Consider the following 15,947-nt stretch of genomic DNA (forward strand, 5'->3'; position numbering starts at 1 on the left):
CACTCCAGTTCTCTTGCCTGGAGAATCCCATGGACGGAGGAGCCTGGTGGGCTACAATCCATGGGGTCGCAAAGAGTCGGACACGACTGAGCGGCTTCACTTTCACCTTAGTCTTCTCTGTCTCTTCTTGCTTTCTTTAGTTTGCCCTTTTCCAGTCTTCTATTATAAAATTCTCAGGTACTAGAACTTTTATTTTAAACTCACTTAGATAGGATTATTGCTAAGCATTAAAGGTCACTTTCAAGGCCAGTATTGTTTTAAAAGTCTGGTAGATTTCTTTCGGGCCTGGGAACTATTAAGTGCTAGATTCTTGAACCAAATGGAGTAGGAACATCACCAAAGAGAAGGAGGGAAGAAGCCTCCTTTGCAAAGTAGCCTGGGCACTGTCCTGCACATTACCTTTGATCTTCTGCCATTTGAAAATGATAGGTCTGGGTGTAGAATTTTCAGCATTCATCTTTCTTAGTGTTCTCTGAGCTCCCTGGATATGTAATCTGATGTCTGACATCATTTGGGGAAGATTCTGTTTTTATTGCCTCACGTATTCTGTTCCTTTTTCTTGCGATGTTCCCATTATGAATGTCATACACCTTTTGTAGTTGTCCCAGAGTTCTTGGACATTTTGTTCTATGTTTTCCAGTCTTAGTTCTCTTTACATTTCAGCTTCGGAGGGTTCTGTTGATAGACCTCAAAGTCTGAGGTTCTTGGCTCAGCTGTGTCCAGTCATCCGAGTAGTCCATCAAAAGTGGAGTGAAGTGAAGTTGCTCAGTCGTGTCCAACTCTTTGCGACCCCATGGACTGTAGCCTCCCAGGCTCCTCCGTCCATGGGATTTTCCAGGCAAGAGAACTGGAGTGGGTTGCCATTTCCTTCTCCAGGGGATCTTCCCGACCCAGGGATTGAACCTGGGTCTCCCATGTTGTAGGCAGACGCTTTATCGTCTGAGCCACCAGGGAAGACCTATAAGTCCATCAGAGGCATTCTTTATTTCTGTTACAGTATTTTTGATCTCTGCACTTTTGGGGGTCCTTCATATCTCCATCTCTCTGCTGACATTGCCCATCTGTTCTCAGCATTATGTCTTCACATTAGGGTTCTTAGCTCATTAATCCTAGTTGTTTCCAATTCCCAGTCTTTTAATTCCAACGTTTCTGCTGCTGATCTGGTTCTGATACTTTTTCTGTCTTTTCAAACTGTTTTTTGCCTTTTAGTATGCCTTGTACTTTTTCTTGCTGTCTGGATATGATACAGTAAGTAAAAGCAACTGCTGTAAGTATGCTTTTACTAGCATGGTAGAGTTGTTGAGCAAATGGTCATTTTTTTTTCTCCCCTGCCTTAGACAAGACAGGATGGCTAGAATGGGCTGGAATTAGAAATTTCCCTTCTCCCAAGTGGAAGGATAGAACTGGCTTAAGTTGGATATTTCTTTCTCCAGGTCCGTTAAAGTGAAGTCACTCAGTTGTGTCCGACTCTTTGCGACCCCATGGACTGTAGCCTGCCAGGCTCGTTCGTCCATGGAATTTTCCAGGCAAGGATACTGCAGTGGGTTGCCATTTCCTTCTCCAGGTCTGTTAAGAGTCTGATAATACTCCCAACAGGTTATGCTCAGATCAGCTAGTTTCTTATGTGGACGGGCTTTGTTAAGAACATGATGATCTCGTCTATTTCAGAATGGTTCCTTTCCCCTCACCTTGCCAGAAGCAGGAGAGGATTTCTCTCTGATATTTACTGTGAGAGCCTAATCTAGTTCCTGGTTGTCAAACCCACAGGAGTGTGGTGCCTCCCTTCCTGCTGGCTTCTCCTGGAGTTTGTCTGTTTACGGTTGCTCTGGGTCTCTTGCTTCTTGTGGGCTTTTTCCAGGTTCAGTGATTGGGGGCGGCTTCTCACTGCGGTGCTGGGCTTCTCACTGCAGTGGCACCTCTAGGTGCAGAGCACAGGCCCGAGACACACAGGCTTAGTTGCTGTGTGGCATATGGGATCTTCCCAGACCAGGGACCAAACCCATGTGCTGAGCATCAGCAGCGTGTTCTCAGCCGCCAGGCCGCCAGGGGATGTCCTGCTGGAGTTGTAACTCAGGCTTGTCGGCAGCTGGCCTCCAGCAGTTTCACCAGGTAGTTCCTGCAGCAGCGCTGGTCTCCTCAGGTGACTCTGCTCAGATGCCATGCTTTTCTGTACCAGCCTGTCTTGTTTCTCCAGTTTGGGGCCAGTAGATTGCCTTGCTAAGGCTGTATATTGTCACCCTGTTTATTTAACTTATATGCAGAGTACATCATGAGAAACGCTGGACTGGAAGAAACACAAGCTGGAATCAAGATTGCTGGGAGAAATACCAATAACCTCAGATATGCAGATGACACCACCTTTATGGCAGAAAGTGAAGAGGAACTAAAAAGCCTCTTGATGAAAGTGAAAGTGGAGAGTGAAAAAGTTGGCTTAAAGCTCAACATTGAGAAAACGAAGATCATGGCATCTGGTCCCATCACTTCATGGGAAATAGATGGGGAAAGAGTGGAAACAGTGTCAGACTTTATTTTTCTGGGCTCCAGAATCACTACAGATGGTGACTGCAGCCGTGAAATTAAAAGACACTTACTCCTTGGAAGGAAAGTTATGACCAACCTAGATAGCATATTCAAAAGCAGAGACATTACTTTGCCAACAAAGGTTCATCTAGTCAAGGCTATGGTTTTTCCAGTGGTCATGTATGGATGTGAGAGTTGGACTGTGAAGAAGGCTGAGCACCGAAGAATTGATGCTTTTGAACTGTGGTGTTGGAGAAGACTCTTGAGAGTCCCTTGGACGGCAAGGAGATCCAACCAGTCCATTCTGAAGGAGATCAGCCCTGGGATTTCTTTGGAAGGAATGATGCTGAAGCTGAAACTCCAGTACTTTGGCCACCTCATGTGAAGAGTTGACTCATTGGAAAAGACTCTGATGCTGGGAGGGATTGGGGGCAGGAGGAGAAGGGGACGACAGAGGATGAGATGGCTGGATGGCATCACTGACTCGATGGACGTGAGTCTGAGTGAACTCCGGGAGTTGGTGATGGACAGGGAGGCCTGTCGTGCTGTGATTCATGGGGTTGCAAAGAGTGGGACACGACTGAGCGACTGATCTGATCTCTGATCTGAGATTGCCTTGTAACCTCACTTTTTCAGATCAAAGAAAAATTACTGATTTTTCAGCTTTTGTAGTTTCTCCTTTGAACTCTTTAGTTCCTGATGTGGGATCTCAGTTCCCTGACCAGGGATCAAACCTGTGCCCCCTGCATTGGGGACATGTAGTCTTAACCACTGGATTGCCACGGAAGTCCCTGCAGGAATTTTTTTTAAAGTACTGTTTAAATTATTCAGCAATGTATCTGTTGTCCGTAAGTTAATTGTCCTTCATAGGGACTTGCCTGGCTGTCCAACAGTTAAGACTCCACACTCCAACTGCAAGAAGTGTAGGTTCCATCCCTGGTTGGGGAACTGAGATCCCGCAGCCATGCGATGCGGCCAAAAAGTGAAAAAAAAAAAAAAGTCTTTCATAGACGTGTATCCAAGCTAAGTTAGTTTGATTACCTTTTCCTTTTGGTGTTTGTTGGGGAGCTTGTCTGACACTGGTTACTAGCTTGTAACAGCCTCTCCCCTTTCCTCCCTTCTCTCATGTCTCTTCCATTTCTTCCCTGCTCCTCTTTGTGTTCTGTGCCTCCATTCTGCCCCCTAGTTTAGTATTTGGGGCGGCATTTTTACACACACCCAGTCTGGTGAGTCCCCTTGGTGTGGTGACCACAGCCTGTCAGCCTTGAGGGTTCAAACACTGGTTGTATCTCAGGTGACCAGGTGTGGTGCACTAGCTTAATACTAACCAAGTTCAAACTCCTGCGACTAACTTGCAAACAGTAGCGTTAGTGTGCTGGTAGGTGTCTAATATGATCCTGTTCAGCTGGACATGTGACTAGCTCAGTCCTGGCTAGTAGATTCCCTTAGAAGAGTAGTGTCCTTTAAGAATAACCATCAGGCTATGATTGTGAAATAAAAAAACACATTGGCTTCTTTTACTGTTTTGTCATTTCTGAAAAAAATTAACATGAATTAGTCTTTTAAAAAGTGTATCTTCCTCCTAGACAGTGTTAGAGAAAAAGTGATGATTAGCGTGTTTTACCTCATTCTGCATGACTTCATGCAGACTCTTCCTTACGTATCATTATGTGCTCCAAGATTATAGTCATTTGGCAGCAATTATCTTCAGATGTTGCATGAATGATTTGTGTTAAGATATGCATAATAAATTTTGTATAATTTTAACCATTCTAAATGGACATTTGGCGTTAGGTCCATTCGCGTTGTTGTACGGGCATCACACCCAACCCTACACATTAAACAGTAACGCCCTATTTCCCACCCCCACCCCTGTCAGTACCATCCTGTTGATGAATGTGACTGCCCTAGGAACCTCACTCATACATGAGAAATTAGATGATAGTGCCCTTTATGACTGGCTCAGTTCACTTAGTATGTGATCAAGGTTCACCCATCTTGTGAAGGTGTCGATTTTTCCTTATTTTTAAAGGGAAAATAATATTCCATATGCCATATTTTGCTTTCTCATCCATCCTTTGATGAACTCTTTGGTCTCTTCCACCTTTTGCCTATTGTGAATTAACACTGCTGTGAATATTGGTGTACAAACACCTTTCACGTCTTTTGAGCATATCCCTGGAAGTAGAATTGCTGGATCATATGGTAACTCTGTGCTTAATATTTTTGAAGAATTTCTATACCATTTTCCACAGTGGCTGCACTGTTTAACATTCCCACTTTGAGTGCATAAGGTTTCAATTTCTCTACCTCTTTGTGAACTCTTTTTTTTTTTTTTTTTTGCTGTTTTGATAGTAGCTATTCTAATGGGTGTGAAGTGGTATCTTGTAGTATTGATTTGCATTTTTCTAGTAGTGATGTTGAACATCTTTTCATGTGTTTCTTGGCCATTTGTGTGTTTATTTTCCCCCGCTTTGGCCATGCCATGTGGCTTGTGGAATCTTAGTTCCCTGACCTGGGATCCAACCTGGGCCCCAGCAGTGAATGCCCTGAGTTCTAACCACTGGACTGCCAGGAAATTCCTGGCCATTTGTATATCTCTGGAGAAATGTTTATTAAAGTTGTTTGTCCGTTTTTTTAACTGGGTAGTTTGGATTTTTTGTGTGTGTTGCTAAGTTGTAGGAGTTCTATGTATATTCTGGATACCAACCCCTTGAAAATGAGTGTTAGTGGCTCAGTCGTGTCCAACTCTTGGTGACCATGGATTGTAGCCACCAGGCTCCCCTGTCCATGGGATTCTCCAGGCAGAATACTGGAGTGGTTGCCATGCCCTCCTCCAGGTGATTTTCCTGACCCAGGAATCAAACCCAGGTCTTCTGCATCGCAGGCAGATTCTTTACATCTGAGCCACCAGGGAAGCCCCAGTCCCTTATCAGTCTCTTATCAGATGTTTAAGAACGAGCTCAGTATGATGAGTGTTAGATCATCTCATAGAGTGGGTTCACCTTGGGGAGCGCTGCTGTCTTCTGGCTGCGCTGGGTCTGTGCTGTGCCTTGCGGGCTTAGTTGCCCCAGAGCGTATGGAGTCCTGCTTCCCTGAACAGGGTCCAGCTCGTGTCCCTGCGTTGGGAGGCGGAGTCTTAACCCCTGGACCACCAGGGAAGCCCTGCCATGTGTTAATATACGATCTAGATGGTAAACTCTTTACCTTGCCGTTCTTCTGGAGTGCTTTCTGTTCGAGTTTAATTGCTGTGTGTGCTTTCCTCTTTGTCCCAGTCTATTTTGATCCCTTCTTAAGTTCTTCCTTGGCTTAGTTGAACTGTAACTCTTGTGTGAATGCTTTGTCTCATCTTTGCTCTAAAATCTAATGCTCTGTAATCTAATCTCCTATATACACATGCAGTTTTAATGGAAAATAAAAATGGCCTCAGCTTTTATTTTTTCTGTTGTTGGCTTTAAACCATCCATACATTCCTGTGTGTGTGCAATTTTATCATCTGAAGTCAGTGTTCATCTGTCTGATAAAATTCATTCTATTATGACCCTAGTGGCCACTGATTCCCTTTTTCTCAGCAAACCAGTGTCTGGCTTCACAGGTAACTTTGATACCTCGTTCTTGGTCAGTTTTTGCCATCTTTCTCCCTGAAGTTTGATCCAGATCCATCAGACTCAACCGTTGACTTACTTGGCTCTAAAACCTTTAGGGCTTCCCCTGCACATCACTTCCAAACAACCTTAAACTTGGATTTTATGATCCCAAGTCCCTGATTTACATCTGAGATCCTGAACAAAGCCCTTCCCGTCTCTAACTACTATAGCCTTTTAGTTTTAATAGGGCATCAAATCCACCACTTTAGTGAAAGTTTTATTTAAGGGAGGACATTTACATATGTATGTATGTATTTCTATTGATATTTAAAAAGCATTTATATAATGTTGCTTTTTGACAATTAAGAGGTCATTTTGTCAATTTTAAATTTAATTCCTTCTTAGTACTTGCCAAGCCGTCAGTGCCTTTCATTCATACATTATTTTTAAATTAATTTACTTATTTTAATTGGAAGAATTACTTTACAGTATTGTGGTTTTGGCCATACCTTGACATGAATCTGCCACGGGCACAGGTGCACGTGTCCCCCGTCCTGAACCCCCCACCACCTCCCTCCCATCCCATCCCTCTAGGCCATCCAGTGCACCAGCTTTGAGTGTGCCGTTCCATGCATTGAACTTGGACTTGCCATCTCTTTCACATATGGTGATGTACATGTGTCAGTGCCATTCTCTCAAATCATTCCGCCCTCTCCCTCTCCCACCGAGTCCTAAAGTCGGTGCTGTGTATCTGTGTCTCTTTTGCTGTCTCACATACAGGGTTATGGTTACCGTCTTTCTAAATTCCATATATATGCGTTAGTATACTGTATTGGTGTTTTTCATTCTGACTTACTTCACTCTGTATAATGGGCCCCAGTTTCATCCACCTCATTAGAACTGACTCAAATGTATTCTTTTTAATGGCTGAGTAATACTCCATTGTGTATATGTACCACAGCTTTTTTATCCATTCATCTGCCAATGGACATCTAGGTTGCTTCCATGTCCTGGCTATTATAAACAGTGCTGCGATGAACACTGGGGTACACGTGTCTCTTTCAATTCTGGTTTCCTCCATGTGTATGCTCAGCAGTGGGATTGCTGGGTCATATGGCAGTTCTATTTCCAGTTTTTAAAGGAATCTCCACACTGTTCTCCATAGTGGCTGTACTAGTTTGCATTCCCACCAACAGTGTAAGAGGTTCCCTTTTCTCCACACCCTCTCCAGCATTTATTGCTTGTAGACTTTTTGATGGCAGCCATTCTGACTGGTGTGAGATGGAACCTCATTGTGGTTTTGATTTGCATTTCTCTGATAATGAGTGATGTTAAGCATCTTTTCATGTGTGTGCTAGCCATTAATACTTCACACCTAAAAGGTGTGTTTTCCCTACCCTCTTTGCTCCCATACCATCTTTAGAGAGTCCATGAGATGTTACAGTAACAACTAAGAGTGTTTTCGTGGCTCTGCCACATGTTGGCAGAATTATTTCCAGAACAGTTACTCAGCATCTCCACCAGAGCGTGAGTCCTTGCTGTGCTCTTGTTTTAGTTTCATTTTTCAGTTTTGCTTAGTTAAGGGATAAAATTTAACTGTTTTTGCTCTGAGAATTATTTTGTTGATTACTAGTGATACTGATTTTTTTCTATGTTATATGGCTTTTGTGAATTTTGTTACACATTTATCTTTGATGTATACGTTTTCTTAAGATTTACATGAGGTTTCTACATATTAAAAATCAAGCTCATAGCATCCACTGTAGAAATTTTTCTACATGTGTTTGCCCCTGTGTTTTGAATGTGTGACACGTTTTAATTACAAACCTAAAGACCTTAATTTTTATATAATCAAATCTGATAGATCTAAGGATTTTGGGTCAGTTCTAATAAAGTAATTTCTTTTCTGTCAGTTTGGTAAAACAGTAAGTTGAGGATTGGGGCAATAACTGGTTCTGTGCTTTTTCTCTTTTGGCCTCTGTTTAGTCGTGTGGACTCACTGTAGTTTGAATTCTTTCTTACTCGTTGTTAACGTTTGGTTAGTGCTGCGATGGGGACGGTCTTCCCTCACCCAGCGTATTGCAGTGTCCCCTTCTTGCTTATTATTTATCGGGGTCTTACACATTACACGCTTTGGGGTTTTGCAGATTTAAGATTCACAGTTTCCGCTGCTCTCAGCTGACCCCAGGCTCTGTCACTCGGTAATCTGTAGTGTGGCGGAGACTGCAGTGTCGCCTGCCGCCAAGCTTGCCACAGGAACTGATCGTGTCAGCTCAGAGGGGCCCGTTAGACAGGCGGGCACCCGCATCTCAGCGCAGCTTTGTTTTCCTCTGTCGTCGCGTACACAGTAACTCTCGAAGTGATAAAAGCTGTTTCTTTGTGAAATACGGGCCCGAAAAGAAACCCAACTGCTAGTGCTGGTGATGGAAGTGAAGAGAAAACTGAAGAGGTCTAAGAAAGTGATGGTTCTTAGTGAGAAAATAGATGTTTTGGATAAATTAAAGTGGTTTTGCAGATTCAGGTAAGTTGGTGGTTGGTTAATGTTGCTACAGGATTGATGTAAGTAGTTTATGTTTTGAGTGCTAGAATTTATTTTTACAACTTTAAAAATGACTAGTAATGTCCTTTTCGAAGCACTGAGGATTTGAAGATATCATCTATACTGGGTTGACTAAAGTTAAATCCTTCGTTAGTCCTTGAAAACTTGAGGATTTGGGGAAATCTTGATGGTCATGCAGTATATAATGTTTATAATACTGGGCTATTTTAGTCCCGTATTTCTGCTCTTGTGGCACCACAGCACTTTTAAATAGTTCTCACGTTTGTGACTGTACTCACATCGTTCCACTGGCCTCTAATATTGGTCTTTCTCTCCTCCCCCCAAATCACGCTCTTTTTAACATACCGTGTTAACAATATGGTGTTACTAAGTTAAAAAGATCTTGTTGGTAGTTTGAGGTTGTGTTGGTTACATGATAACTTGAGAGAGGCCTTTTAAAATACCTATTTTTTCCTATTTGGAAACTGTAATTAGTCAAAATAGTCCAGAATAATTGTACATATCTGTTATGAAATTCAGCAAGCTTTTTGAGTATTTATATGAACTGAGATTTATATTAGATACTGGGTATGGACAAGAATAAAGATCGTTTCTTAAGGAACTCTCAGTCTAGGAGAAAAAAAGATCCTGTACATCAGTAATTATAGAAAGTATGAAACGTGTCCGCACAGGGAGCTCTGGGAGCACAAAGACCGGGCCTCCTGGAAGGGTGTGATAGAGGAAGGCCTCCCAGAGAGGTGCGGAGTGAGCTGATGACCTTGTTCTTTGCTCATTTGATACGGTCAAGTCTTCTCCCAGCATACCACTGAAAATCTGGTCGTTGCTTGTGTATTGTAAGGCAATTACCTTGATCTTTTCCAGCCAATTTAAAGAACTTACTATCTGCTTTATTTTAGCTGGTGTCTTTGGATTTTCATTTCAGTCTTCTTGCTTCTTCCAAATAATGTCTCTCTAATAATTTGTTACTTATTTATTATAAGAATATCTGAAGTGATATTATGTAATTGTGATCTTGACTTTCATATCTGGCTTCTAAATTCAGAGAGATTGCCTAAGAGCTTTGAGTAAAATGCTGGTTTCAGGCTTAAGGATGAAATTGACACTTGATCTGTTTTAAGGAAGAATTCTGTGTGTATATTAGGAATATTGACTCAGATGCCCTTTTTATAGTTTATTTAAATAACATATTGATTTTTCTTTTTTATCCTATTGGTGTAATAGCTTTGTATTTCTGAAAGAAACTCCTTGGTCATGGGGTTGTTACTCTTTTAATGTATTAGCTGAAATTTGTTTTTCCTGTGTTTTGTCATTTTGTACATGCATTTATAAAAAAAGATTGGTAGCCTTTTGTGATATCTTTAACTGGTTGGAGAATCAGATTATATTTCCTTTAAGGCAGCATAATTCATAATTCTTTACCTGAGCCTAGGGTTGATTTATGAAAGTGTAAATGAATCTGTTTGTTATCACTGTACTTTGTGGTTATGGAACAGAGACAACAAAAGTCTGAATGCAAATTATAACCCAGTTTTTTCAAGTTGCATCAAACTGTCCTTGAGAAAGGGATTGTATTTTGTGATCCATTCCTTACCTTTTATCCCTTTCATTTAAAAAGGAGTACTTAGTTTTTTTAAGTTTTTAAAACTGATTCTGCATGAGAACTTTTCATCTCTGTGAAAAAGTGACATAGTGCTTTTTTGGTATCCTTCATTGTACATACAGAATTTTTTAAAATATTATTGCTGATTTTGTATGGTAAAAGTAGTTTTCACTGGCGTATATTTTAAATATGACTAGCCACTTGTGAGAATTCACAGAACTATTAATAGAATTTAGCTGAAAATAGACATTTCTATTACGATGGTTGCAAAATTGAGAAGATTATAGTTGTTGATACTAAAGCCATCACAGCAGTCAGTTGACCTAATAAAAATAGCATGAAAAATGTATGTAATGTTTAATATATGCGATGTAAATCAAATTAGACTTATTCAGCATAGTGATATTAACTAGTAAATCTCTTAGATTGACATCACTAGATAAAATGCTACAATTTACAGGAATGAATAATCTCTTACATGGGAGGACAGAGTATTTGAAAACTTTATAACTTCAATCTATGCCAGTTTCAGAGAAGGAATGGAATGCACCTTGAGCTAAAAGGAAAAGGAAGAAGCACACCGACTGGTGTGAATGATGGAGCAGCGGGGTTTAGTTACCGTGGTCGTGAAGGAGGGGGACTGTGGGTGCTCCTGTGGCCCCCACGCTGGGGAGCGGCTGGGTGTCGTCTTGTTGGCCTCTCATGCCGCTGACTACTCCTGAAAGGCGAGGGTTAGGGTTAGCCGTACCTTGAGGTACAGTTCAGTTGTTCACAACTTACCTCTTACAAATCAGTTTCTTGTTTTTCATAAATATACATGTGGTCTTTCCTGATGCTTATTTCTAGAGCTGGGAGAATCTTGTTTATAAAAGACATTTTACTTCATATTATTCTCAGAAAATAAGTGATACAGTAATTATTTGTGAGATATATCAGCCATCTTTTTAAGAGCAAAAATATCATTGTAAAATGTTACTTTCTTATTAAAATCTGAGAAAAGAACAGATGAAAAAGTACAAATCCAAAACTCCATAAAGTGAAGGATGAAAGCTAGGAGTTGGTGCTGAATGTCTGTTAATAACTTAAGTCTAGGTTGAGGTAATTACAGAAATTAAAGTCTCATAATGCTTTGATGGGATAATACAAGAAATACACTGATTTAGTGATGATGAGCTGACACTGAACTCCCAGGGCGTGCCAGGAGCCCCGAGGGAGCGGAGGAGGTTGGGGGCTGCTGTCAGCGCAGATGCAGTTACGGGCCTGCTCATCCACCACCCCCCATTGTTTCAGCAATATCAACAGTGTATTTCTTAAATCATTTTACAATTTAAAGGTTTTAAATTCACAGTTTGTAAAAACAGCTTAAGAGCTGTATTAAAGTTATTTAATATTATACTTTTTAAGAATGTAAGAGGCACTTTCAATCTGTGATTTTATTACAAAGGTTTTATATGCAAGCATTTATGAATCTAGCTTTGAAGCATGGATCTTGCTGGTGTTTTCTATAAAATTAAAATATTAGGAGAACAATGATAAACTTACTGCAGACATTTTCTTCTTTCAGCTGCTTTTCTAACTCAAACGGTATGTCTTGATGACACGACAGTAAAATTTGAAATATGGGATACGGCTGGCCAAGAGCGGTACCACAGCCTGGCGCCCATGTACTACAGAGGCGCCCAGGCCGCCATAGTCGTGTACGACATCACGAACGAGGTGAGTAGAGGTGCATTCTGCACTGAAACTTGTTTGAATCTCCGTTTTCTAGTATTCAGAATTTCAGTTACAGAAGAGATTTTTTTAAAGCTTTGTTAGCCAAGTATGACATTTCTGCCAAAGCAGAAATAGAAATAGCTTTTATGAAATAGAAAAGCTGATTTTAAAAAACATGAAAGTGTCTCAGTAATACAATAGTCCTAAGAATCTTTCCAAGAGTCACATTGGACAGTCTTTAAAGCCTCATCTCACAAAGACGCTCCTTATTCTTTGAGCCTGTGCCAAATAGCTGTTTCTTTGTTCCCAGGAGTCCTTTGCCAGAGCCAAAAACTGGGTTAAAGAGCTTCAGAGGCAAGCCAGTCCTAACATTGTAATAGCTTTATCAGGAAACAAGGCCGATCTGGCAAATAAAAGAGCTGTCGACTTTCAGGTATGCTGAATTTAACTTGTGGGTGCATATTTTTCTTCTGTGTCCACACTTGAATTTTAAAACTATACAAATGATAGAAAATTTTAGACAAATGGTATGTGGTATGCTTTGTAATTAGACATGTGGTATAGTATGTAATTAAATCTCATGGTAATAAGATCTCAGACTCACAGACTGACCTAAAGAATGAACTTAATGGTTACGGGGCAGTAGGGGAGGAATAGTGAGTTGGGGATGGACAGGTACACACTGCTGTGTCTAAAAATGGATAACCAACAAGGACGTACTGTGTGGCATACACTGCTCGATGTAACAACTTAAATGGGAAAAGAATCTGAAAAAGAACGGATACATGTATATCCATGTAGCTGAATCACTTTGCTGTCTACCTGAAACTAACACAGCATTTTTAATCAACTATATTCCAGTATAAAATTTTTTTAAAAAGAAAATTCACATATATCCAAGAATCTTCACACATATGTGTAAAGAAACTCATAATAAAGAATTTTAAAATATCTTTATTTAATTGTAATATATAAGCTGATTCAAAGATTTTTGTTGACCTAAACAGTTACAAAAGAAGTAATTTGTTCACAAACAGTATGGAAGTATATAAAGGAAAAAATGATTGCCTCCTACCCTAATCCCTCCAACCCTCATATACACTTCAGTATCCTTCCTAACTTTTAAAAAACTTACCTATATATATATCAGCACACATAATGCATGCCCACATAGTCACATGCACCGGTGTAGTTGTTCTTAAGAGGGTCTTCAAAAATAAAAGTTTTTTAAAAATCCAGTTTGCATGTTTTCTAATATATCTAATTAAGAATGTTCCTTGCTGCAAAAGTCATTTAAAATAAAGCAGCTGTCTCTAGTTAGACGTTTTTAGAATCTCCCATCCTCTCGCTCTTTAGCTTCTCTACCAGAGAAGTGTGGTCACTAAGTGCATATATGATCAGTGATGGGATAATTTTCTTATTTGGTGTTGGAGTGATTCACATGGGAGAAAGAGCACTGGTTCTTGCTCCGTTAGGTAGTGACTGAGCGTGCGCACGTGTGGCTTCCCTTAATTCTGTAACAACCCTGTGAGGTATGGTGTCATCTGCTGCTCTTTCTGAGATCGTCACCTCCTCAGCACAGAGGTGCAGGCAGAGCAGTCACATTAGAGTCAGAAGTGGCCCTGTCACATAGCATTTCAAAGGAGCTTCATTGTATTTTTTTTATCAAATTGGAAAGATGACTGATGGTTCTTCACAACAGCTATGAGGCTCAAAAACAGTAACACAAGTAAACGGTAAAGCATGGCACTGTGAAGTAGTAACAAGATTTTCAAAGATGACTCATGACACACTCAAAATAGTGCTTGTGGAAGTCATCCAGGATTAAAGAAATACAGGGTACCATTTAGCGGTGGAAGTCAGTGTTCAATATTGGGTTTCCCTTTGTCTTCATTGCATATAATGAGCATAAGTAAAATGAAATTGCCATAGAGATCAAAGAGAGTTTTACGGTATTTAGAACAGAATGGCCTCCCCTTTCTCCCAGAGAAGGAAATGGCAACCCGCTCCAGTGTTCTTGCTTGCAAAGTCCCATGGACGGAGGAGCCTGGCGGGCTACAGTCCAGGGGGTGGCAAAGAGTCAAACGCCGCTCAGTGACGACACTACCACCTCCCTCAGACTCGTCATCTGAGAGCAGGTTTCATGGGAGACCAGATGAAGCAGGCTGGGATGGTGGGAGAAGTTAAGGCAGGAAAAGGAAATTATAACTGCAGTACCCTCACCTTTGTTTCAGCTATAAGTAATTGCTTATTATACAGTTGTACTAAGGAAGCCTGTTGTTTTATTTTTTTATTTTTATTTTTTTTCTGTTTTTTTAAATAACAAAAATAAGGGAGGTATAGCAATAGTATGTGTAAAAGTATCTCATTTATCTCATTTTTTGTTACGCAAACAGGAGGCACAGTCCTATGCGGATGATAACAGTTTATTATTTATGGAGACATCAGCTAAAACATCAATGAATGTAAATGAAATATTCATGGCAATAGGTAAGATTAGCTTTTTTTGCACACAGTAAATATAGTTAAAACAAGTTATACTGGGGGCATATTTGGTTTGACAGTCTTTTTGTAAAAAAAAAAAAAAAAAAATTCTTTTTTTTTTTTTTTTATGATTATACTACTATGCTAGATTTATTCCATGAAGCATTACTTTGTTAGGCATATTGTTAAATTTGAAAACTTATTACCATTAGGTTACAGTGCTTTCAGTTTAGTTAAGGTTCTTCTAGGTAAGTTGAAAGCCTGAACTTTGAGCAGGTAGATTTTCTGAAGATTTCACTGAAAATTTTGGACAAATACATTTTTGTATTAGGTTATATTATAACTTTTATATAAAAGAGGGATAAGCTCAGTAGTGTTTTCAGTGCAACATACAGTCTTAATGAGCTTTTTCTCACTGATCATTAACTCCTCTCTCCTTTGCCCTAAACAGAGCATTGTTTTTATTTTTCAAGTTCTTTTTAAATCATTGATTACTGACAGGTATAACACTGATAAGTACATTGTACATTGTACATACAGATTGACAAATTGTTTTAATGCAAATTCTTTAACAGAGAACATTTCAAAGCTTTGAGGCACAGAGGCCAGGAAGGAGAGCAGAACAGCGCCCACGGTCTCTGTCGCCTCCGTGGCGTCACTTCCGTGGCGTCTGGCCCCGCAGTGCGCCCTTGGCTTTCCTCTGAGAGCTGTCAGTAATGATATGCGCTCTTGTGCAGTTGTTGACTATAGGTGATGAAGTTTAGTGGGAATAAGGAAGCTTCCCTTATTTGTAACAACAATTAAAATATTTTTATTGACCCTTGCCTTCTGGTGTGGGGCTTCCCTGGTAGCTCAGCTGGTAAAGAATCTGCCTGCTGTGCAGGAGACCCAGGCTCGATCCCTGGGTCAGGAAGATCCTCTGGAGAAGGGAATGACAACCCACTCCAGCCTTCTTGCCTGGAGAGAATCCCATGGACAGAGGAGCCTGGAGGGCTGCAGTCGTGGGGTCACAGAGAGTCGCATACAACTGGGTAACCGACACCACCCCGCCTGCTGGTGGTTTGAAGGCACAAGCTCTCTGGGAGGGGCGCCCACAGTCTGCTGCTGAGCACGCATGCCATCCTACGGCAGCTCTGTACACAGCAGTGATTATCGCCTGGGGTGTCTACATCCTGGATCCCTAATTTTCTCTGGTATTGAAGTCATAAATTAACCAGTTAACAGCTGATTGAGAGGCTAAAGAAAACCCAGTGAGAGCCACTGTGCTGTCACACTCTCTTCCTAGATGAGGGAGTTTAATGGTGGCTTCATTTAGTAAAACCTTGCCTATTTGCTATGTAAAATATTTTCCTGAGAAACTCAGGGTTGCAGGTTGTTAGGGAAATACTAGCATAGTTAAGAGGGATTATGTGACAGTATATCCTTTTTTCTTTTTTAATAAATGGAACAAATCACACCCAAAACCACATCTGAAAAGTTAATA

At 40.7% G+C, this 15,947-nt stretch overlaps 1 protein-coding gene across 2 annotated transcripts in view; it reads left to right on the forward strand.

The window, feature by feature from the left end:
* RAB5A (RAB5A, member RAS oncogene family) overlaps window positions 1-15,947 on the forward strand; it is a 33,541-nt gene that overhangs the window by 13,934 nt on the left and 3,660 nt on the right. For both annotated transcript variants that reach the window (XM_027549758.1, XM_027549766.1), the window contains exons 3-5: window positions 11,832-11,983; window positions 12,291-12,413; window positions 14,377-14,470. In XM_027549758.1, the coding sequence (XP_027405559.1) occupies window positions 11,832-11,983; window positions 12,291-12,413; window positions 14,377-14,470 (369 nt within the window). The remainder of the gene's footprint in view (window positions 1-11,831; window positions 11,984-12,290; window positions 12,414-14,376; window positions 14,471-15,947) is intronic.

Source organism: Bos indicus x Bos taurus, chromosome 1 (assembly GCF_003369695.1).
Source record: "Bos indicus x Bos taurus breed Angus x Brahman F1 hybrid chromosome 1, Bos_hybrid_MaternalHap_v2.0, whole genome shotgun sequence".
Taxonomy (NCBI): domain Eukaryota; kingdom Metazoa; phylum Chordata; class Mammalia; order Artiodactyla; family Bovidae; genus Bos; species Bos indicus x Bos taurus.